General features: G+C 42.5%; 2 protein-coding genes across 3 annotated transcripts; one reads left to right on the top strand and one right to left on the bottom strand.

Annotated features, from left to right (window-relative positions):
- The first annotated feature begins 330 nt into the window (after positions 1–330).
- bicdl2l (bicaudal-D-related protein 2-like) lies at positions 331–9683 on the top strand. The gene is made up of 6 exons (XM_083788929.1): positions 331–974; positions 4773–4892; positions 5453–5611; positions 6277–6365; positions 6476–6596; positions 8966–9683. The coding sequence occupies exons 1-6, from the start codon at positions 405–407 to the stop codon at positions 9341–9343; spliced, it is 1437 nt and encodes a 478-aa protein (XP_083645055.1). The 5' UTR covers positions 331–404; the 3' UTR covers positions 9344–9683.
- A 640-nt stretch (positions 9684–10323) lies between these two features.
- On the bottom strand, positions 10324–23485 carry abhd11 (abhydrolase domain containing 11). Of its 2 annotated transcripts, none has more exons than XM_083769525.1 (6): positions 23254–23485; positions 22290–22425; positions 20408–20590; positions 20068–20238; positions 17180–17367; positions 10324–12520 (listed from the first exon to the last, which is right to left on the bottom strand). In XM_083769525.1, exons 1-6 carry the CDS (start codon positions 23355–23357, stop codon positions 12385–12387), a joined length of 918 nt encoding a protein of 305 aa, XP_083625651.1. In that variant the 5' UTR covers positions 23358–23485; the 3' UTR covers positions 10324–12384. The 2 variants fall into 2 exon arrangements, with proteins under 2 accessions (XP_083625651.1, XP_083625652.1); XM_083769526.1 differs by having other exon boundaries at positions 20417–20590.
- Between the last annotated feature and the right edge of the window lie 294 nt (positions 23486–23779).

Genomic DNA, 23779 nt, shown 5'->3' with positions numbered 1-23779 from the left:
GGTATTCTGCGTCAGAACCAATTAATCCATCACTGATTGTGTGTAAAAGGATCAAAAGAGCCTCCGCCCCGTTGCCCTGAAACTCTGAATGTTGACTCTTCGTGTCTAGGCTACTCTGTTGTCGTAGCACTGGAAAAAAAGAGAAGAAAGAAAAACCAGACAAGCTCTGATGACATCACAAGTCATGTCACTGCAAAAGACGCACGTTCCAGTCTCAAAGTTCAGGAAAAACGAGTATGTAGACATTCTATTCACCTCCCGCCCTCCCTCCCTATCTCCTTCCCCTTTTCCTTTCTTCCTCTTTCTTCTCTATTCTGGCCATCAGTGAGTTGAGATATTTCACTGAAGGTTTGTTTTTCAATCCTGTCTTTGCCTGCTGCTTTGTTGGATCTTTGGACCGGATCATGGGAGATTCTGTTCCTTTCAGTGAGTTGAACGAGAGGCTGAGGCCACGGTTCACAGCCATGGATCGTCTCTGCTCCTCTCTCAGCACGATGGAGGACAGACAGCTGGGTTCTCTCAGGAGCAGCTCCTCGACCCCAAAACCTACAGTTCTGCCACTGAAGCCAGAACAACCACAGGTCCTCTTCACTCCGACAGCCATAGAGCCAGAGGGACCAGAAGAGGACGTGGACCAGGGCAACGAGCAGGAAGAGACAGATGATTTTCCCTATCTGACCCAGGAAGGGGACAGTGATGATCTCCTGACCTTAATCGACCAGTGTTTGATGCCCACTCTGAGCGTAGACCAGGGGCTGGCTGTGGTACAGGAGAATGACGGCTCCTCTTTGGATGGGGATGGCAGCAGTCCAACCCCAACAGGGACAGGGGCAGAACACTCTCAGACTGCAGGCCCGGCCAAGGATGATGGCAGCCCGTCCTGGAGGAACTATATGGATGGAACCCTGCCGGACCTGATCAGGAGTGGCAGACCCCTCAGCAGGCGGAGGACGCTGGGACCCATCTCAGATACAGTATGACAACAGTGTATATTGTGTGATTGTTATACTCATGAGAGATAGATTGTCGTTTGTTGTCTGTTTCAGCCTCTCTAGACATAAGTAGGCCTAATCATTAACTTATTGATGACCGCTTGACCTATTGAGTTTTGTATTTCATTGTGAACAGTGTGGCAGATACTCCCTGGGTAATATTTGGATATTTTAGAAATGTCAACAATTGGTCTGAACTTGCATGACAAAAAATAAATAAAAATATAGCTGCAAGCAGCGATAAGGCGGGACCAAGGAGATAGAGAGAGAGACAGAGAGAGAGAGAGGACAGAGTGTGGAGAGAGAGAGAGAGAGAGAGAGAGAGAGAGGGTGGAGACAAAGAGAGAGGGTGGAGACAGAGAGAGAGTGGAGAGAGAGCGAGAGAGACAGAGAGGACATAGTGTGGAGACAGGGACAGAGAGACACAGGGACAGAGAGTGTGGAGACAGAGAGAGGACAGAGAGTGTGGAGACAGAGAGAGGACAGAGAGTGTGGAGACAGAGAGAGGACAGAGAGTGTGGAGACAGTGAGAGGAGAGAGAGAGGACAGAGTGTGGAGACAGAGAGAGGACAGAGAGTGTGGAGACAGAGAGAGGACAGAGAGAGGACATAGAGTGTGGAGACAGAGAGAGGACAGAGAGTGTGGAGACAGAGAGAGGACAGAGAGTGTTGAGACAGAGAGAGGACAGAGTGTGGAGACAGAGAGAGGACAGAGAGTGTGGAGACAGAGAGAGGACAGAGAGAGGACAGATAGTGTTGAGACAGAGAGAGGACAGAGTGTGGAGACAGAGAGAGGACAGAGAGTGTGGAGACATTGAGAGGACAGAGAGTGTGGAGAGAGAGAGAGAGAGACAGAGAGAGACAGAGAGAGCGAGAGAGGGGGGGGTGGAGAGAGACAGAGAGAGAGATAGAGAGAGAGAGAAAGAGAGAGAGAGAGGGGGGGGGGTGGAGAGAGAGAAGACAGAATACACTTATTACACTATTACACCACTATTACACTATTGCACTGTTACACTTATTACACTATTACACCACTATTACACTATTGCACTGTTAAGCTTATTACACTATTACACTATTACATTACTATTACACTATTACACTTATTACACTATTACACTACTATTACACTATTACACTATTAGACTTATTACACTATTACACTATTAGACTTATTACAATATTACACTATTACACTTATATTACACTATTACACTACTATTACACTAATAGTACACTATTACAAATTTAGACGTAATACACAATTTCACTATTAAACTATTGCACTACTTTTACACTATTACACTTATTACACTATTACACTAATTTCACTATTTCACTATTTCACTATTACACTAAATACACTTATTACACTATTAGACTTATTACTATATTACAGTTACTAGTATCTATTATTGTGATGATTGTCATGTCCTAGTGATAGAGAGAGAGAGGGGGTTGGAGAAAGAGAGGGAGAGAGAGAGAGAGAGAGAGAGAGAGAGAGAGAGAGAGAGGACATAGTGTGGAGACAGGGACAGAGAGACACAGGGACAGAGAGTGTGGAGACAGAGAGAGGACAGAGAGTGTGGAGACAGAGAGAGGACAGAGAGTGTGGAGACAGAGAGAGGACAGAGAGTGTGGAGACAGAGAGAGGACAGAGAGTGTGGAGACAGAGAGAGGACAGAGAGTGTTGAGACAGAGAGAGGACAGAGTGTGGAGACAGAGAGAGGACAGAGAGTGTGGAGACAGAGAGAGGACAGAGAGAGGACAGATAGTGTTGAGACAGAGAGAGGACAGAGTGTGGAGACAGAGAGAGGACAGAGAGTGTGGAGACATTGAGAGGACAGAGTGTGGAGAGAGAGAGAGAGAGACAGAGAGAGACAGAGAGAGCGAGAGAGGGGGGGGTGGAGAGAGACAGAGAGAGAGATAGAGAGAGAGAGAAAGAGAGAGAGAGAGGGGGGGGGTGGAGAGAGAGAAGACAGAATACACTTATTACACTATTACACCACTATTACACTATTGCACTGTTACACTTATTACACTATTACACCACTATTACACTATTGCACTGTTAAGCTTATTACACTATTACACTATTACATTACTATTACACTATTACACTTATTACACTATTACACTACTATTACACTATTACACTATTAGACTTATTACACTATTACACTATTACACTATTAGACTTATTACAATATTACACTATTACACTTATATTACACTATTACACTACTATTACACTAATAGTACACTATTACAAATTTAGACGTAATACACAATTTCACTATTAAACTATTGCACTACTTTTACACTATTACACTTATTACACTATTACACTAATTTCACTATTTCACTATTTCACTATTACACTAAATACACTTATTACACTATTAGACTTATTACTATATTACAGTTACTAGTATCTATTATTGTGATGATTGTCATGTCCTAGTGATAGAGAGAGAGAGGGGGTTGGAGAAAGAGAGAGAGAGAGAGAGAGAGAGAGAGAGACAGAGAGACAGAGAGACAGAGAGACAGAGAGAGAGAGAACAATATGCACAAATAAGAATCACAGGCTGAGTTGTCACTAACCGGATTTGAACCAGTGACCCTGTGGTCCAAAGGTGAGAGCTCTACCGACTGAGCTAAGCAGACTCTGTCAGTTGACTCATTCTATACAGTAACATGCAGTATAGGTATTAGCTCTGCCAACCGTATTTGGAAGACGTATTGGTTGCATGAGAGGTTTCACAAGACAGAATTTTTTTATTGGCTCATAAAAACTTCATTTTTTCACTTAAAAGAAATCTGTTACGATTTTTTGTTCGTATAAGTTCAAAGTTCAAGTGTAGACGTTTTTGTGCATTTTGATCAAAGATCCTGGGAGAAGATAGATTTTTAATGGTTTTCATATAATTCAAAATGGCGGGTAATCTAAAGGTCAGAGGTCAAAAGTCAGCATATGGAAGTTGTTCGGCATGAGGAGACACATATGTGTATCAAAGTGTCATTGCCAACGGTCAAACGGTTCATGAGATATGTACATTCAAAGTTTGCATTTTCAACTTAATTTTCAATTTCAGTGCTATAGCGCCACCATTTGGCCAATGGTCATGGGCTTCACATAGTCACCGTTTGGCATGGCCCTCTACCAGATTACCGAGTTTCACGAAAAGCGACTGCACGGTTCAGTCAGAACAGCTATTTTTGGCGGAAGAAGGAGAAGAAAAAAAACTACAAAAACAAGAAGTGACCAAAGTCACTGCGTGTCTTCTTGGTCCCTTAATAAAGATTGATACTTTATGAAGCACAGAGGACAGCCAGCCTACTGTGAGATAAAACAGTCATGCTTTATCACATGATGATGACAGGACCTGATTTGTGATTATGATGTGTAAACTAGGAGCTATAGGAAACAATTGTTGGAATCATGATTTAACTCATCTGTGCATAACCTTTAATGTTTTTACAGCGAGTTATTTTGTGTGTTTCTGTGTGTGGTCTCTGTCTCATCTGTGATACAGTACATCAAGGTGTTGATGTACTGTCTGTACTGTCTGTACTGTAAATATGAGCTCTGCCAAAGTCATCAGTTTCACTCAGGAATCTAGATTAGCATGGTTTCTATTTACACTATGTTAAAATGTCATGATGTGGTTTCCGCATGTACATGTGGCAGGTTTCAGTGGCTGTTTATATTAACCAAAGGATATTATCTTCAGTTGTCCTGATGATACAGCATTTGTGGATCTGTGTATGTGCTATGCAGCTAAAAGAGGTGCGCAGGGAAGTGGAGCTGTCTCGAAGACGCAGTTTAAGGCTGAAGTCCCAGGTGGACAAACTGCAGGAGGGCAGAGATGGACATGGATGGAGCAAACACCGGGAGAGGGTAAAACACAAACACGGAACATCTCTTTTTATTATTTTAATGACACTTTAATTGGCTACATTCTGCACTAATTCTCAACTCCTACCTCACGACTGCACGCCTAACTTCCAATCCAAATCCAATAACCCTCAACAAAAAGCCTAATAATTTCGTTCTGCGCTTGTTTTGTGCAACCATGTTGCTTGCCAAAATTACAGATTTTCTAGTGAAAACTTTTTTTCCCACTTGAAAATCAATTAGGCAGTATAAATGAGTAAGCTCTAAAGTAAACTGTAAAGTAAGAGCCAGCAAATTATCCAAACTTTCCAGTTCCATCCCAAGTTTGTTGGACTAGAACAAGAGTACACGCGCGAGCGTGCGCACACACACACACACACACACACACACACACACACACACACACACACACACACACACACACTGCAAATATGAACAACTTTAACACAAAAATGTAAAATAAATTGGCTATATCTTTGAAAATAGCCAATCAATCTACAAGCACGCAAGGTGGGCATAGGCAATTTTAAATTAAACTAAACTGTTCTACGGTCTGTTTCCAGGTGACAGAAGAGGTTCTATCCATTCTGCGGCTGCTGCTCCCTCTGACAGAACCAGAGTCATCTCTAGCTGAACCCTCCGGTCAGGACAACAGCCTGGAAATAGCTCTCAATCAACTGCAGGCGGTAGCCCGCAAGCTGGCCATCAGCCACACTGAGCAGGTCAGTACCGGGGTCCGGGCCTAGCCTACGAACAAAACATACAATGTAAATATGAAAGGGACACAGGTGCATATTGAATTCAAATAACGTTAATTATGTCAAGTGACTGGTGGATAAGAGCGGCGAGTACAAGAAATTGAACACAATATGCCCAGTCAATGATTTATTTGTGATTTTCTGCACACACCATTGATGTCAGACAGAGGATAATAATACATACATACCGTGTATAACGATAGTGAACTTTAGTCTAACCAACAATATAGCTAGGTTCGTGGGTGTCTATGTCTTATCCCTGAGGTGAACCTGAGCAGCAACTCTGGTATTTAAAGTCAGCAGGGCTACAGTATGTGGCCTTACCAGTTCAGGAGATACAGAAACAAAGGAGCTCAGACACACGCACGCACGCACACGCGCACACACACACACACACACACACACACACACACACACACACACACACACACACACACACACACACACACACACACACACACACACACACACACACACACACACACAGTCACACACACACACACACACACACACACACACACACACACACACACACACACACACACACAGAGAAGTGAATATGTTTTAGAGAGCCCACTGGTAGCCAATAAAGAATTCTGTTAAGTTGTGATTGTGATTGTTCTCTTCAGAATGTTGGGTCCGGAGGCCGAGCAGGACACGGAAGAGACAGTGCCATTCTGCAGCAGGCGCTCTGGGACAGAGACGAGGCCATAGAGAAGTGAGTCACTATACTTCGCCCACACATTTAGATAGAGGACAGATGACCTACTGCATGCTGCAGAGACGGATCTATTTTGAGGGATGCGTCATGTTTTCTGTGTCGTACAGGAAGAAGGCGATGGAGGCTGAACTCTTGCGCAGTAAGACAGAGATGATGATGTTGAACAACCAGCTGCTGGAGGCCGTGCAGAAACGTCTGGAGCTCTCTCTGGAACTCGAAGCCTGGAAGGTAAGACAAGAAAGACCCACACTGGATGAGTTACAACACAAAGAGGAAACTTTGTTCTTACACTGCAAAATAAATGATGCGCAGCTTGCATAGCTTATTCAGGCAGTCAACTTGTGAGCGCGCCTACCTGGTAGGTGAATCAGGTGACTGGTCACGTGCACTCTCTGCCTGAACAGAGCGGCTTATTTAAACTGCTGCCTATACCGCCTCCCCAGAATCCACCTGTAGGCTCTGTTTCTAGATCCCCCCTGGGGGTCTTAATTCATTCCCTGTAGCTTAATTTTATTTGGCTTAGAAATCATATTCTACAGGGAATGAATGGGGACAGAGCCCTGACGCCAATCTATGCTTCATATATGCTCAATAGAAATATATTCTAAAGAGTTGTCTGACTGAACTTACATGTTCTAACCCTGAATTTGAACATGGGTCTCCTGCATAAGAGACCAAATTCCTACTCTGACAATAAGACATCCCTCCTTGGTCAGGGGAGACATTGCGCTATGAGATTCAGGCAGTGTCCTACCTGGCATGAGGATCTAAATTTGTCAATGGAAGATTACAGAGATATAGGATATAGGTTGTAGCTGAGCACAAGTGCAACAGTCTGCAGATTTTCCCTGCTGCTCCGGGGAATCAATCCGGCAACAACCCAGCAATAAGTGTGTTCCACTAGGAGCCACTAGTGCCCTTTTGAATTCTCTAATATAATAATAATGTACAAATGTGTTAAATCAGGTTAAGAATTAATTCAATGGCATGTGGGTTTTAAAGGTTCATTATCTTTGTATGCAGCTATAGCATCACCTAGTGGACACTGGACAGTGGAGCACACTTGACTAGACTTAGCCCCAAAAGTGCCCTTTCCTGCTCTGAACATCATGCCATGTCTGTGAGGCGCTAGTTAGTGTTAATGAAAGAACACACTGGAATTTAGTTTGAGAGAGACAAAGCAAGTGAACCATAAATGGGGGTTTGTATCCAGAAAAATAAATAAACAAACAAACAAACACATCTAGACAAATAAAGGCATGAAAAACCAAGGAACAGATGGAATATTGTCTAGCTTCCAGCATATGGCACTCAGCTAAAGAAAGGGTACTGCTCTCTTTCTAATTGGGGCCAGTATTAATTAGACATGGTTTAACAACGCACGCACGCACGTACGCACGCACGCACGCACGCACGCACGCACGCACGCACACACACACACACACACACACACACACACACACACACACACACACACACACACACACACAGAGCACAAGATGTGCTTATACCCGCAGTTTTTTTGTTTTTTTCAGTCATTACTCTCCGCTGTTCTATTATGGTTGTTAAGCCTCAGACCAATGAGGTCATCTGAGCGACTAGTGCACCGTGTGGTGTAAACAGGAAATAGACTACAGCTACTGAACTCCTCCATTGATCCAACCCCCACATGTGCACGTGCACGTGCATTGTAGAATGTTTTACCCAGTATAGCCATGATTGATAACTATCATTTAGCCACATCAAAGCTAATGTCCCTATTCTGGGGCAAAAACAGCAGATCTGCAAACTCAGAATGCATCGCTACGGGATGTGTTGAGACTCTTGAGAGCTTGTATAGATCGTTTATTTTTTGGTGAGGAGTTTTGATGTTGAAGGTAACGGAGATTGAGTACAGGGCCCTGGGGGACCCCAGTCAACTACGACTACCTACAGTCCCAGGGACATTTTATGAATTATGAGTCCCACTTAGGGACGTTACAAATTGCAGCATCTAACTCTCATTTCATTTTATATGGTAATGTGGTTATATTTATGTAGAAAACAGAGTAAATGATTATTATAACTAAAGCTAGCTTTTCTGTGTATTATTTTTACTGTACATGCAGAGTACAGTAGTGCATCCCGTGGATGCAGAGGTCATTGTTTTATTGTGTCCCTTTACTCCCTTAACTATGAACTGCGTTTTGGGATGCAAAATGCACCCTATTTTAATCTCTGCATTGTTATTACTATAGGGTATATGCCTACATTGATTGTACAATACTTCCTCAATATTAAGCAATGAGCTTTGTCTGTTATCCATATTCTACTGTCTGAAGAACTGTATGTATGCCCTCCAGGTTCAAAGTGGTTTGATGTGCCTATTTTGTTATATTTAAAAAAATAGCATATTCACATGCAAATCGCATATTTTCGCACAAAGTATATAGGGCTCTGCCGCTCAAGTGGTTAAATGTTATTTTGATTGAGTTGTCGCAGTGCCAGAAGTAAAACAAAAATATATAATAAAGCCCCTGTATGAGACTGAGCCTCACACTTGGTAATACATTTCTGTTGTCCACTCTATGGTGACTCTGACGTTTGGTTCATCTCAGGACGACGTCCAACGGTATCTCCAGAAGCAGCTCCAGAGTCAGCAGCAGGCTGAGGCTGAGGCGGAGGCCCAGAAGAAGTCTTCCCGCATGGGCCTGCTGAGGAGGAACAACAGACCTCCCATACAGAGGCCCACCACCTTCCCAGTCCCCGCTCCCGCATCAGGCACCAATCAGGTCTTCATCAACAAAGCCGCTTCTTCGGTTTCTAAAGCAGCTTCGTCCCCGGGTGTCAATGCCACTGCCGCCGCCCCCCAGCGCAACTGGAGGGACAGGCTGAAGATAGGTAAAACAGTACGGCAGGGCGACCAGGATGCAGTGAGACAGCCATCAGCAGCGTGGAGCAGGGAGGATGCTTTCCATAATGTATCACTGGACTGATATGCTGGTACAATGCCTCTATACACTTATTTGTCAAGGGTGTATTCAGGGGACACAATTACATTTTACTGTGACGACAATTATACAGTTTTAATTTGATCTATTTTCAGATTTATTTTCAATATGGCAGTGCAGAAAGAAAGGAAGGGCAGAGAGAGAAGACAGCATAACAGTATCTGCTAAGTGCCTGTAGGAGAGATTTACTTGTAGGAGAGATGTGCAAGACAATTTGGGGTTGAATTCAAACCTAGGTCTCATAAGGAGCCTAATGGTTTGTGCAATAACTGGCTGATTTGTTTTTCTTTATTTTGTGGAATTAAAGACAAAAGGTTGTAACTTTGCACTTCTGTTATTTAACATGATGTATGAGGGATCAGTTATGACACTTTATTTAGGTTTTCTTAATTTCATGTGAAGACCCTGGCAGTGTCTTGCATTCTGCATATCTTCAAATCATTAATATAGTATTTTACATCTAAAACTCAATGAATACAGGTTTGACAGCACACAACTCAGATTAGGTGTGATGTGTGTGCATGTGTGTCGCGCACACACACACACACACACACAGGCAATCAGAGCCTCACTAAATGAATGATTAAGTATATAGAGAAGTTCACTGAATAAAAACAAGTGCTCCCACGTGACGTAAACTATATTATTTTCCAGAGGTATAGTTAGAGGTATAGAGGTATAGAGCACTGCCAGCTTGGACAACGCACAAGTCTGTGTTTACTATGCCTAAACCTAACCTCACAATAAGCTATGACTAAACCTACCTTCATTTCTTTGGATACTCTGGATTACCAAATTCTGGTAGATCAAACAATTTATAGGTCGGGATATGGAAAACTAAACGATCTGCAAAGATAAAGGTATATCTCTTAGAGACAAAGAACATTGTTATAAAGCTCCTTTAGGGATTCTTTTTAGGGGGAGATGACTTTTCAGAGGATTTAAGCCACACCATGAGACATGTGGACAGGGACTTTAAATCTTCCATTTTATTAGGTATCAGTAATAGAATTTTACATTTTCAATATATATATCATTCTAAACAAGTCACTCAAGTATGCATCTCTCACACACACAGACCCCACACTCTTAGAAATATGTATATACTATATGCCATTATCTAGAATAAATGATTTACTGTCAATTTTTAAAATCATGTCTGAAAGCTTTTAACACACAAAACAATTTCACAACTGTAGACAAGAAAAAAAAGGCATGCTCATAGTAAAGTACACACTCAAATTGTCTTCGATTACATTTTGATGTGTATAAATAACTTTTTTTTATAACCAACTCTGTGGTACCCTTTGACACATTCTTGGCCAACAGCAAGGCAGCGGATACTGATCCAGATTCTGTATTCATATACAAATGCAACCTTCCCACACCCCTCTGCTGTTGTGCAATGAACGAAACTGACCAGCGGTTAGTGTTTGAGACAGATACTGCGAGAGGGCTTCCCTGCTTCATTCCACTTAAAACAAGCGGCAAGTTACACTTCACTCACATCCGATTATTCTGATTCACATCTGATACACATACATACGAACGTACATGCATGTGTCTTAATACATAATACACACAGACCTGGCTTACCTTGATGACACACCAAACTCAACATTAAACGCCATAAAATGATATCTAGCAAAGATTCCCAACGAAACGATTCACATAGATGTGGCAACCCAGCTGCCAATCTCAATTCTGCTGGCCGTCTTTAACCATATCCACACTATTTGGCAAGAGTAAAATGGCCATTGTGTGAATATTGCCCATTGTAAACCTTTACCAAGTTTGACAAAGATAACATGGAAAGTCTACGAGAGGCACATACATATACACACACATCACCCTGCTTAAATATGGCAGTGTCATTGTTCCACTGTAATTGTCCAACATATATGATGACGATTATACAATATTAAGAATTACAGCATATTTCTGTTACATACCCATACAGTCTTGCTCTTACTGTACATTGCCTACACAATATAAGGGGTGTACAAGTAATATAGCCAACTTAAAGTTCTCTTTTTCAATAAAACCACAGTAGATTCACACACGCACGCACACACAGCAATACAGACATGGCTTACAGAAGCGGATGTAGAGTATTAAGAGAACAGAAGAAGTAGAATAGAGTTGAAACTTGGGAGATTCAGGAGGCAGCTTGAGAATACTACAGTACACTGAGTTATGGTTAGCTCTTCTTGTTAGAATAAACATATATTTGTGACGTCAAGTTGCGAAAGAGTAATGGAGAAATAGACATCTACAACCTGACCTGTGGCACAAATACAGAGAGGAAAGATGAGGGGGAAATGTGTCAAATCTCAGACCAAAATCCTAAATATGCCACTATAACGAAAAGTTTGCAGCATCTGTGCACAAAGTTTGTATTGTGGCCCCTCTACAGAACTAGAGGTGTCCATTTTTTTGCTTAACATTCTACATTCTCGTTTCCTGTTCGTAAAGCTTGTTTTTCTTACAGTTCACTGCAGTTTTGCTGTATATATATATAATTTCCTCAGTAACACACCTCTTCGATATACTTGGCCAAAAGCCACTTTTCTACAAAGATGACAAAACGGTTTGACATAGGAAAATGGTATTGTGCAAGCGAGAGGTTCTTTGGATTAGTATGTTGTCCAATACAATCTCCCCTCATGTTAAAACAAAAATATTTTCTTTTATATGATCTAATCACTTACCTACTAAAATGGTAAACCTACAGTATTTAACCATATATAACTACAAACTGAATGAACTTCCAATACTACATGTCTAGTGGAAAGAATAAGAAACATCCTAAAATCTAAAGCTACATACTACCCTTGAGAACATTAAAAGGGTCAGTTCTGACCACAAGGAAAGGGAAAGTTTGGTCCAGCATTAGCGAGTATTAGCACTGTCAACGAGCTCCACCTCATCATTGTCAAGGCTGCTTGAGTGTGTGTGACTGCCACCCACGTCCAAAGCACGAGCTCTGCAACTTGATACCAAAGGAGATCAGCAGGAGGTGACCACTAGGACTGCAGAAAGGATATGATGGAGCTGATGAAGTCTAAGGGTTTGTCTGCGTGGATCCAATGGCTGGCGTCTGGGATGTACTGGATGTCGGCGCAAGGGAATAAACGCTGGATTTCTGGGTAGTCCTCCGAACTGCAGCAGACGGCAACATGCAGAGCAGGACAGAGGAGGAAACGCTCAGAGCCACAGAAACACTGTTGGACAACAATAGAGGCCAAACTTATCCGAGCTTAACCATCACAAATTCACTCCAATATTCACTCGTTTTGAGTTTAAGTCCTGATCTGAGATTCAGTGCATGTAGTTTTGTAGGTTTATACTTAACCACTTATACCCTGTATGACAAATGGTGAACATAGCCAATATATGTTACATTTTCACCAAATGTTTGCCTATTCTTGCAGAATGTTAAGCCTAAATAGTATGAAATGCCCCCCAAAAAATAGGAGGAACTAGCATGGTTAAGCTTGAACCCTAGCATACTACTATAATTCTAACAATGAATGAATGAATTAATGAATGTCAGAAACACCGGCGTATCTCCTCATTGCCTGCACCAATCGCACCAAACCATAATAATATGGAGGTCTTAACGGAGCCATTTTTTCAATAAGATTAACAATGAATTTATTAGTGAATAAAAACCAGTTTATTTTACATGTCGGATACAACAAAATGTACACATATGTTTTTTCATTTATTCATCAATAAAAATCAAAATAAAGTGTTTTAAAAAAAAAAACAGTTTATTTGTCCGTGGTCTATCTCCGACCGAGCCACACTATTCGCACACATCTCTCCATGGCAAAATAAATCTGCACGCTCCCAGAATCCAGCTAGGCTACATTTTACCGACGCAACTGTCATATTTACTGTACAGATATTGTTTTTACATCACCACATGATCCCACGGGCAAAGTTGCTGTGACGTCATAATCGTCACACTTCTCCACCAGCACAGAGGCCAGCCATCAACACCGTTTGCACACATCTCACCATGCACAGCAGCAACAGCTAGCCTGTCCACACATCAACCTTGAACCACTACTTTGCATTGTCATATTTACAGTACTACGGCCTTCACAGTGACCGGGATCTCTCTTTGCACAGACAGACGATTCAAACCACACACGGGTAAAAACAGCCCAGGCACCATTGTGGCAGACAGGCAGCTGTTACACACGGCGCATAGCCTACTACGGTTATTTAACCACTTTGCAATGCAATGTTTGAACGTCACTTCATATTATAACTTCAAACCAAACGCGGGTATCACGCCTGGTCACTGACGACGCGTGTCGCGCAGTTACAGATCTCATCTTTCCTGCACCTAATGTGAAACATTGAACAGCACGGCCACGATCACAACGGAATGATTATCTATCGGGGTGGCTCTGTTGGATCAGAACATAATTATTAACATATCAATAATTTAAGCCACCACTCGACAGAAGGGAAACACACATCCCGTAAAATACAATTATAAAAATACATACAGACAAATGCAATGACTAACGTTTGCCTGCCCTGTCGACACCACTTGAGTACTCAGGAACGAAACATTCCTAAATCACAAAAAACGTCTCATTCTTATCCTGATTAGATAAAGCACAAAAAACTGCAACTTGATTTGAAGCCCAAAAAGCCAACCTCCGACTTTAATACAGTAGATTATATGCATCTCTATCGGCAGCAGACGGTCAGCTGAGCGGTTAGGGACCGTCTACAAAGTGCAACACCGAAAGTGAAAATATTCAATAGCTTTATTTCTATGCAGAATATTACCAACAAATATACATCACACATCAATGGTGTACTTATGATTGTACTACAGCATCTATTAGTGAATACATTTTTCCCATTGACTTGCATAGGAAAATCTACAACTATAACATTATGTCCTACAGTCCACTTGCCCCCCCCCCCTCAGGAGTGTAGGCTCATAACGGGGAAGAAGTTATAAGAGTGCGGGTGCCCCGTAGGCTTTTGTTTTCATTTGCTCGGTTCACCAGCAGCCCTTAGGGTTATCGGTTAGGGTTAGGGTAGCCGTTAGGGTTATCGGTTGGCCACCAGCAACATTATCTATCCATCCATCCATCCATCCATCCATCCATCCATCCATCCATATTAGCCTATACTTTTGTGCCTATAACCCAACTTCCCAAGATCATCTGTAAACTATTCCCTGCCTATCAGTAATGTGATCTATTACATCGCATTACCCACACTGAATATCATTTGCTGTTCATGTATTCAGAACGGGTAAGGACTAGTCCCTATAATTCTGGGGCTATCCTGTAGACCAAAACGTTGTGATGTGCTATAATCTTGTAGATACGCTATTTTTGGCAAAGATATTTAGTGTATAGCGAAAACAGGAGGGGCCTTGCCCTTGTATAGAGCCCTTGGGAATATGGTCAATTAACTACAGGTTCATTTTTTGATTTTCAGACCATGACCTAATTTCTGATGCGTGAAATGTTGTGAGAGGGGAAACCCCCAACACAGCATTTAAAAAAAAAAATCCCAACCATACATTGACATTAAGAACCTGGCACACACAGTTTTGGGGGTGGTGGTATTGGTAAAATCGTGTTTCCCTTAAAGGGCCGCTGACACGCCCCGAAATGAATATGGGTGGTACAGCACATCACGTGGTCTGACTGAAAACAGTTTGAAACTGTTTGAAACAGGGCTACGGCACGCTGCGCTAGCAACAAGTGGCTGCTAGCTCAGGCTAGCGTTTTTGACGATACATTTAGGTCATATTTGCTATAAATGTAATTGAAAAAATATATTTTTTCGCTCGAAAATCCTCGTTACAATGACATTGAGTTGACGTGTACGTTTTAGGGTAAACTGTTGCATAATCGCAATTTCGCGTGACGAGTTCCATGCTCTCCGTCTCCCACCACTAGACAGGCAGTGGTAACCTGTGAAGCTCCGTGCTGCGGAGCCTTGTTCAGCACTTAGCCGTGTTTGAGGCCATGTCAGCGGGGGGAGACGGAGAGCATGGAACTCGTCACGCGAAAAAACAGTTTACCCTAAAACTTACAGGTCAACTCAATGTCATTGTAACAAGGATTTTCGAGCGTTTTTTTTTTTTTTTTTCAAATACATTTATAGCAATTATGACTCTAAATGTGACCCCAAAATAGTAGCATAAGTTGCTATGCTACTACGGCCACCAAGCCCGGCGAGCCCGCATAGAAGTCGATGGGGAAAGCTTGTCACACTCTGACGTCAGAATCATGATAGCATTGTTTGATAGCCGTTCTTATCTCCCGAGGGGCGTGTCAGCGGGCCTTTAAGTTCTGACCACCTTTACGTATGATTGCAGTTTTCACACACAATCGGTCATTGATTCGTGTGCATCCTCGCTTGTTGTTGATATACCCGGTAGCACTGTAGTGTGTTGCAGAGCACCCAACGTCCAAACCCACTCTTTCACTACCAATGGCTCCACGATTATTATCACTCTACTGGCTTGAAAACGGCAGAGGTATCCACCGTGGCGTGAATTGCATTGTTTAACTCCCGTGTGGTAGTAATCATGGAGGGGTTGGTAGTGAAACTTAAAGGCTCGGCCTCGACTGCCTTTGACAGCAGTCAAGAAAAGATGAGATGAAACACCGCCCCAAAGTGTTTGCATTGGCACGCCTGTATATGGGTAACTTTTGTGAGAGTAACAAATAAATCCTCTCAAATCTCTGAAACATAGCAAGTGTTCCGCTGTCTAATTTAATGCAAGACAACCGAACGTAAGCACTTTTATTGTCAATTACGGCTGCCTTCCCTATCAACAAATAATTCTATTCTACCTGTTGCGTGGTGTAATCAACTTTCGATTTAGAACTCCAGTGACTTCCATTGCCATGATCCATATGGAGAAACTTCCATAACTTCACAGTGGTAAATGAAATCCGTGCTACTTTTAAGTCAGAATGGCAGGGGGAAATCAAATCGAGCACAACAGACTTAGTTGCACACTGGTATTGCGTGCAGTAAATTATAGCAGATATACAAGCTCAGTAGCATTCGTGACAGGCTGTGAGCTTGCAGATCTGCTATTTACTGCGCATGATACCGGCACGCAACAAAGTAGACCTAACGCTTCAGTGTCGGGTTACATTCAGCGGTGTGTGATGCATTCTGAGCAGCTGATCGATGTAAAAATTATTTGAGTGTGAATGGATGCTTGGTAGTTTGGACTTTGGAGAGATCACTTGACTGGTAGAAAGTATATGCTGCGTTTTAATGACTTAATGACAAAAAACAATAAGGGGGCCTGGGCCATGGCTCAGTGATCCAGGCACCTTGGCTGGTAATCCAGTCTGGCAGTGTGCTGCGGGTTCGACTCCCGATCCCGACGGCCTTTACTGCATGTCTCCCCCCCCCCCCCCATTTCCTGTCAGCCTACTGTCTGTCCCTCCATAAAAAATATAAAATACATAAAAAAAACAATAAGGGTATGTACATACACGCCCCCCTTATTGTTTTTTTTGCAGATCCGGACTGATCTCATAAATGGCCCATATGAAGTCCTCAAGACGGAAATCCGTCCTGAGGATGGAAAACTTTAAGCCCTGCTCTAGGGTTTAAGTGGTTGAAGTTCTATTCTAGATTCTTCCCTCTATTGCAAGCAACTCAATCTATATAACATTACAAGCTGCTCTTTAAACAACACAATTTCCACTGAGGAAACTGAGTATCGTAAAGTTTAAAATGACTCACCAGACAACACAGTCTGATAAACAGAGGAACATTTTCCTCAACACCATAGTGTAGTACCTGATGTAATCCGAGCTGGCTCCACCAAGGAAGAGCGTGGGACCCTCGTAGCTTGTGTCAAAGCTGGGGAAGCTCATGATGTCATCGAGGTGCTCCGAGATGGCTTTCAGGTTGACTCTCCAGGTGTAGTGACCGTCATCGTTATGCACCACCAGGTTGGTCAACAGGAACTGACGCACCGAGTGCTCCTGAGGAAGGAAGCGGTGGCATGATTAGGTACAGGCTAGTCTCGCGTAGCCAGACAACTATTCCACAATCTCCGAATGCTATATAGATACTATATAGACTCTGGAACTACACCCCGGAGTTTTGAGCAGCTTGTGCCGCCACAGTGGTTTTCCGGACGGGTAGTTCTTGACCAATCGGTCTTGTCCAGACTAACTGTGTGACTATGTTGGGAGGTCAGATCGGGTGATGTCAAAGACAGACTAGGCTTGTTTGAGATAACAATATAATTGGCACAGGACCATTATGGGATTCCTATGGTCTCTAATTATGTTATTGCTGATTATGTTATTATAAAATGCTCATTTATAGTGCAAATATATGTTTCCATTCAGTTTTATCTCAGTGTATTTAGATGTCCTTCTCCTCCTGTGCCGCGAGGACATGATTCTTTGCGTGAACAATCTCTAGTTATAGTAATTGAACAAGCCTAGCACAGAGTCAGACAATCAGTTGATGGTACTGTTCTGCACCCGAGTGAGAGGAAATAACTCCTTACCATGCTGCATTGGTCAATGCACTTTTAACACAACCAGAAAGAAAGCAGGAATCAAACTGTAGTTGGATGGCAATTTAGGTGTGCAAGATAGTTATACAATACTCCTGTCTCCTGCATGCACCCACACACATTCATACACACACATTCATACACCGATGGCGGCGAAAACCATGCAAGGCACCAACCTGCACATCAGGAGCAATTTGGGGTTCAGTGTCTTGCTCAAGGACACTTCGACACCAAGTCTGGGGGAGCCCGGGTTCGAACTGGCAACCTTGTGGTTACCATCCAGCCACTCTACCCCTGAGCCACCGCAATTTAGGTTCATTTTATGGGTTTTTGATAAGAATAATATTAGGCTACTACAATATCTTAACCTGGTCAGTGGCCATCGACGGTGGCTCTGCAGGTCATCCGTCCTCTTATGTTGAATAAACTGGAAGTTTGGTGAGTGGAAATACCTCTCACTGGTTTTAACTAAGCTTTCATGGTAGATGATATAGAAACTGTGCTTTACCCACTTTCTCACTTGCGTGGGTGTGTAGTAGCTACTCCCAAGCGCCACCAGCCACAGGTCAACAACGTAGCAACAGAGTAAACAATGTTACACAACTTCCGCCGTTGTCATAATTATGAAAGTTTCTTAAACTTACGTTTATATGGGGAAATCTTGCCTGCTGCCACCGACAGTCTCATTCGAAGTTTATATATATTTTTCATATTTTAATTATATTCGACTTCCGAATTTAGTTCTGACAGCACTAGTTCATTGCACCTTTTTTTAATGTGAATAAAACAGACCTGTATGTGTCCTGTATCTAGGGATGAGCTGATCCGATACTCGTATCGGAGATCGGCGCCGATCCGGAGCTAAAATTCTAGATCGGGTATCGGTGGCAATGGGCCGATCCATTATCCGATCCAGTTGCCGCTCCGTTCTCCCGTTGGAACTTGAGACATGCTCCTGTCTGCCCAGTGCACAGCGCACAGTCAAACAGCCCCCAGGCTCCCTCAGCCCTCTCCCTCCTGAGCCTTGAGGTGAGGGAGAGGGGCTGCGCTCATAGTTGAGTGCGCTCTACACTATCTGTCTCGTTCTGTCACTTCTGTCCCCCCGCTGTGTTCTTAACTTCTTTAACAGGTCGCTCGTATTTCTTTATGTAAGAAATGTAAAGAATGTAAATGTAAAGAATCCGATGAACACGGAGAGCCAAAGAGGACAGTTGCCAAAGCCCCCATTCAATTACATCCTACTTGTTGTTGCTGTTCCTCATGTTAGCGATAGCTGCTAAAGCTATCAACAGTAGCAAAAACACAACACTGCTAGGCTAGCAAGCTAACGTTGCAGCAACAGGATCGTTACGGTGTGTGTGTGTGTGTGTGTGTGTGTGTGTGCGTGCGGGGATTCCGAATATTAAAATAATAATAGTAGTTTGAGTATGCTGGCCCACAGTAGCTACAGAATGTGCGTAGGGAGAGGGAACATATGGGGCTAATGCTGGCCATGATGCATTGAATAATATCTGAATAGAACATTAACTAGAGTTATAAATAAGGAATAGAAACCAAAATGATGTGGTTGACTATCATCAGAAAGAAATTAAATTGTGGTTGTGCTTTACAACTTTCCTTTTATGTGTAGGCCTAGCTGGTTTATAATCCATAGTTACTATGTATAATAATAATATTATACATAGTAACTATGGATTATAAACCTACAATAATAATAATAATTATTATAATAATTATAGGCATAATAATAATAAAAAGAATAAACATTTTAAAAACTATGAAAGTGCATAATACTGCACAGCTTTTATTTGTACTGTTGTACAATGTTAAACCCTCAGAAATCGCCGTGGTTGACCAATATTATTAATCCACATGTTAATAATATATATTATATTATTATATATAATATAATATATATAATAATGTATTAAATACATTACATTATACATTAGACATAGGGTATCGGATCGGTACTCTGTATCGGCAGATACTGGACCCCCATGTATCGAAATCGGTATCGAATGCCAAAAAGCCGGATCGGTGCATCCCTACCTGTATCATAGAGGAAGGGTACACACACCTACTTTTACCCATTTCAGATCTATTTTTACTAAAAGCTAAAATAGTAATCAAAGAGGACAAGAAGAATCCTGACCTTGACCAGCGAGCGTAACTGGTCCTCTGCCATTCGTCTGGCGGTGGAGCGAGGGATGTCACTGGAGATCTTCATGTCTTGCATGGCTCTGATATAGGAGTGGAAGTTTGTGCGGGAGGTGGTCTGAGCCGGACTGATGTCCACCACCACTAATCTCTCCACAAGACTCGGCTGAGGATGGAGGTGTTGGGATGGGGTGAGAGTTGGGATAGGGAGGGACAAAAGGAAACAAGGTGAATGAGGCGAGAACAAAGCAAAGCAGTGGGCACAGTGACAAAGGTTAGGCGACCTCTACCCATGACACTGCTGGTAAATGATAAATTCATGGTGAGATTTCAACCTTGTCTACCTGTGAAAGGGCCATCGTCATGGCTACTTTCCCTCCCATGCTGTGACCAATAAGGATGCACTTGTCGATGTGAAGCTGGGCGAGCAGGTGTTTCAAGTCGTTGGTCATCGCCTCGTAGGTCAGCACAGGGCTGTGTGTGCTGTTGCCGTGGTTACGGGCATCTACGGTCAGCACCTAACTGGACAAAGGACAGTTAGAACACTTGGGATGGGGGGGAAAGGGGGAACACAGAGGGGGGGTACATCTGTTAATAACTTGCTAGCTGCCAAAGTGATGGTCATTTAACACCATTTAAAGGGACACATACCAGCAGAGATGTGAATGTTAAATGTCCAATTTGTAGGGCTGTCCTGATTACCTTTTCTCAAGCTTCAGATATTCGGAAACCTGTTGTAAGTGAATTAGCCCATAAAAACAAACCAAGGTTTTTGATTATCTTCATAGAGAGCAGTAATTTTAAGTACAGAAGTTCGTGTCTCGAGAGCCGATACGTTTGTTGTGACCAGGAAATGTCAACTTAAACAATTTGCTGTAGTAACTTGTAGTTAAAAAACATTGTTCTTGTGAAGTTGGTTCAAGCTGAAGTATTTGTAAAGATCACCATGTCACTCCATATAGAGACAAGCTTTAATAGTGCAAACTGGCCTTGCACCACCAATTGATATAGTTATTTTTATAAATACATAACATATAAACTTCTTCACAAGAACACTTAATTAACCAACATGTTGGTTTAATAAAGTCTTTTCCCTTTTTTTCTCTGAGTGCCTGGATCTCCCCTTTTTTATCTGACGTTTTAGCCTGTCTGATCCAGGAACACCTTTTTACTATTTTAACATTATTGATTTGTCCGTCTCCAGTGAGCACCTGGTTGTATCTTTTCCTCATACATGGATTATCAACTAAACCATGTTCAGTGCATTACACAATATCACAATGTTCTTGTGAAGCAGTTTTATTCATGGAGGTGAAATATTTCTAAAGATCATTAGGTCCATTTGGCCAAAGGGGACAACTACTGTACCCTGGCTTGCACAGCAAGCGCTGCACATCACTATCTGTAACACGCAAGCTGCAGACGGAAACAAGAAAATATTGGCAATTTCTTTCCAGCTGAGAACTAATTTAATAGCACAGGAACTTCCTGTGACTTTCTCAGGATTATGTCCAGGCACTGAGTCAGACTGAGAGACTATTATATTGTGCATATCTGTAAGAAGAATTTAACCTGCAGACTCGCATGCGCCAAACAAACCCTAACATGACAAATAGCCCAGGCACGAAACATAATAAAAATGTATCTGGGCATGTGAGTGAGTGTGAGTGGTTCTATTCTTCTTCCTGATCATATCTTAACCCAGCACGCCAACAAGTGATGTGCATATTCTATCTGTGACATCTGTGAGAGAGAGAGCAATGTACAGTATGTACAGTACCCTGTATGTCTCACTCTAAGAACTTTAGATTCCTTCAAGATTCAACATTTGTGTTACATATTATTACGAGTAACATTCTAGTATTTAATACTAGAATTTAAATTTAATTCTAGTAGGTGCGTGAGGGGGTTATATGTGTGATTGAGTGTGCATAGTTGCCTCTATGTGTGTGTGTGTGTGTGTGTGTGTGTGTGTGTGGTAGGCTAGGCAGACAGGGAAAAGGAATATAGTGAATCATTTGCAAACCTTATTGTCCGAGGGGTGACTCGCCTTTTTTTTTTGCAACTACTGCCCTTGTTAATAAACCTGATTGCCTGGGGGAAGGAGCTTTAGTTTTTGGAGCCTACTGCCCTTGGTCATGTGGAAAGCAAAGCCATTACACATGTTGCAAATGCAGGTTTGAAGTGAAAGTCTAGCATTTTCCCCCCCTGCATTACCTTCCTGCCTGTGCGCTGCACCAGGGACTTGGCTATTGAGTGGAAGTTAGACTTGCTGCCAAATAGGCCATGGAGAAAGACAAGCGGGGTGCCGTCTCCTTTCCCATCGAAGACGTCGTAGGTCAGGTTGACTGTGCTGAAAAAGATATACTTCATGAGTTTATCTTCTCATCTGAGAGAGGTTTGTGGTTCAAAGGGTCATCATTGAGAACAGGAGACAAAACTAACTGTAGGGATGATTGGCACAGTCAGACCTCCAAGGCGTGGCAGGGTGGCATCGGATGGCCTCCTTATGTTAAGTCTACCATACTGTCCCTAACTCACCATCTAATGATCCAAATGTGCATATATACAAATTACAAACTAATCAGTAATCAATCTGTTTTTCCTCTTGTGTTCCCTGCTTTCACAAATAACTGCATTTAATGTGACAACTGATGTAGACTCAAAATTTAACAATGCCCCACATCACCATTCACACTGGCAAAACAAGTCAATATGATAAACGACCAGATACATAGATTTTCTCAGATCGTCTAGTAGGCCCTACACTGATTTATTTTGATAATGTCCAGTTGTAACTCAGAGTTGTACTACACATGGAACAAATCGGACGCGTAATCGTGCATTGATTACATTTATAATACAACTCTCAAGAGTTAAATTAACAAACTAAATGAATGTAACACAGTAGACCTATGACTCTGGTCCTTTGCTAACTACAATAGCAGGGGTCTGAAAGTCATTTGAACGGGGTTGTAAAGATAACGGTTCACACCGACCCTAGCAAACGCAGGCAGACAGAAAATCAGAAATACAGCTTATTATTCGTTGGATCTCCAAACCCTCCCTGGATTTAAACCATAATGAATCACCCATGGATCATCATTGACTTAGAGATCTGCGAACTGGGAGGACGCTAGTGCATTAGCAGGACATAGAAGGACAGAGGACATAGCGCTACCTGGATGATGATCCGCACATGTCCCGATGTGCTGCTGTTACAAAACATGCCGCCGTCCGCCCGCTCAGCAGTCCTCTCTGAAGGATGCGATGGAAAACACTCATGGCAGAAGTTTAGCACGATTATCGGAGGTTGAAAACGATCATATATGGATTTAAATCCGACCCATTTACAGCAGTCAGTCAATCAGTGAGAGTAGTGGAATTAGGAAAGGAAGGAAGGAGCTCTGCCTCTTGCCTTCACCCCTTCACACAGCTGATGGTGCGTGATGACGTAGGGTTCAGACGCATACACGACGTTCGGCTTCAGTTCAACGCGTTAATGTAATACACATCTAACACGCTAGGAGGCGCAAGAGTAACACAAAATATCTGCATGTGGGTTCATGCCTTGCTAGCCTGATTATCAGACTGTAGCTTTCTGCAGTCAGACATGCAGTCCACTCAGAGAGTGGGTGGGGTCTTTGGGCTGGATCCAGGCTAGGTTCATGCAGAGCTGGAGAGATTGCAGTTTTAGGGTGGAAGTT

Source organism: Protomyctophum parallelum (assembly GCF_964188405.1).
Source record: "Protomyctophum parallelum genome assembly, chromosome: 1".
In the NCBI taxonomy this organism is placed as follows: Eukaryota; Metazoa; Chordata; class Actinopteri; order Myctophiformes; family Myctophidae; genus Protomyctophum; species Protomyctophum parallelum.
This window is presented reverse-complemented; position numbering and strand designations above follow the sequence as displayed.

Bases quoted from the DNA above. Each gene is read 5' to 3' on its own strand.
- bicdl2l (XM_083788929.1), top strand. From the start codon at position 405: ATGGGAGATTCTGTTCCTTTCAGTGAGTTGAACGAGAGGCTGAGGCCA. The intron at 6,366-6,475 runs GTGAGTCACTAT...TGTGTCGTACAG, and splicing joins AGAGACGAGGCCATAGAGAA to GAAGAAGGCGATGGAGGCTG. The intron at 6,597-8,965 runs GTAAGACAAGAA...GGTTCATCTCAG, and splicing joins TGGAACTCGAAGCCTGGAAG to GACGACGTCCAACGGTATCT.
- abhd11 (XM_083769525.1), bottom strand. From the start codon at position 23,357: ATGAGTGTTTTCCATCGCATCCTTCAGAGAGGACTGCTGAGCGGGCGG. The intron at 22,426-23,253 runs GTAGCGCTATGT...TATCTTTTTCAG, and splicing joins ATGTGCGGATCATCATCCAG to CACAGTCAACCTGACCTACG. The intron at 12,521-17,179 runs GTACTACACTAT...CGTCTGCTGCAG, and splicing joins GCCAGCTCGGATTACATCAG to TTCGGAGGACTACCCAGAAA.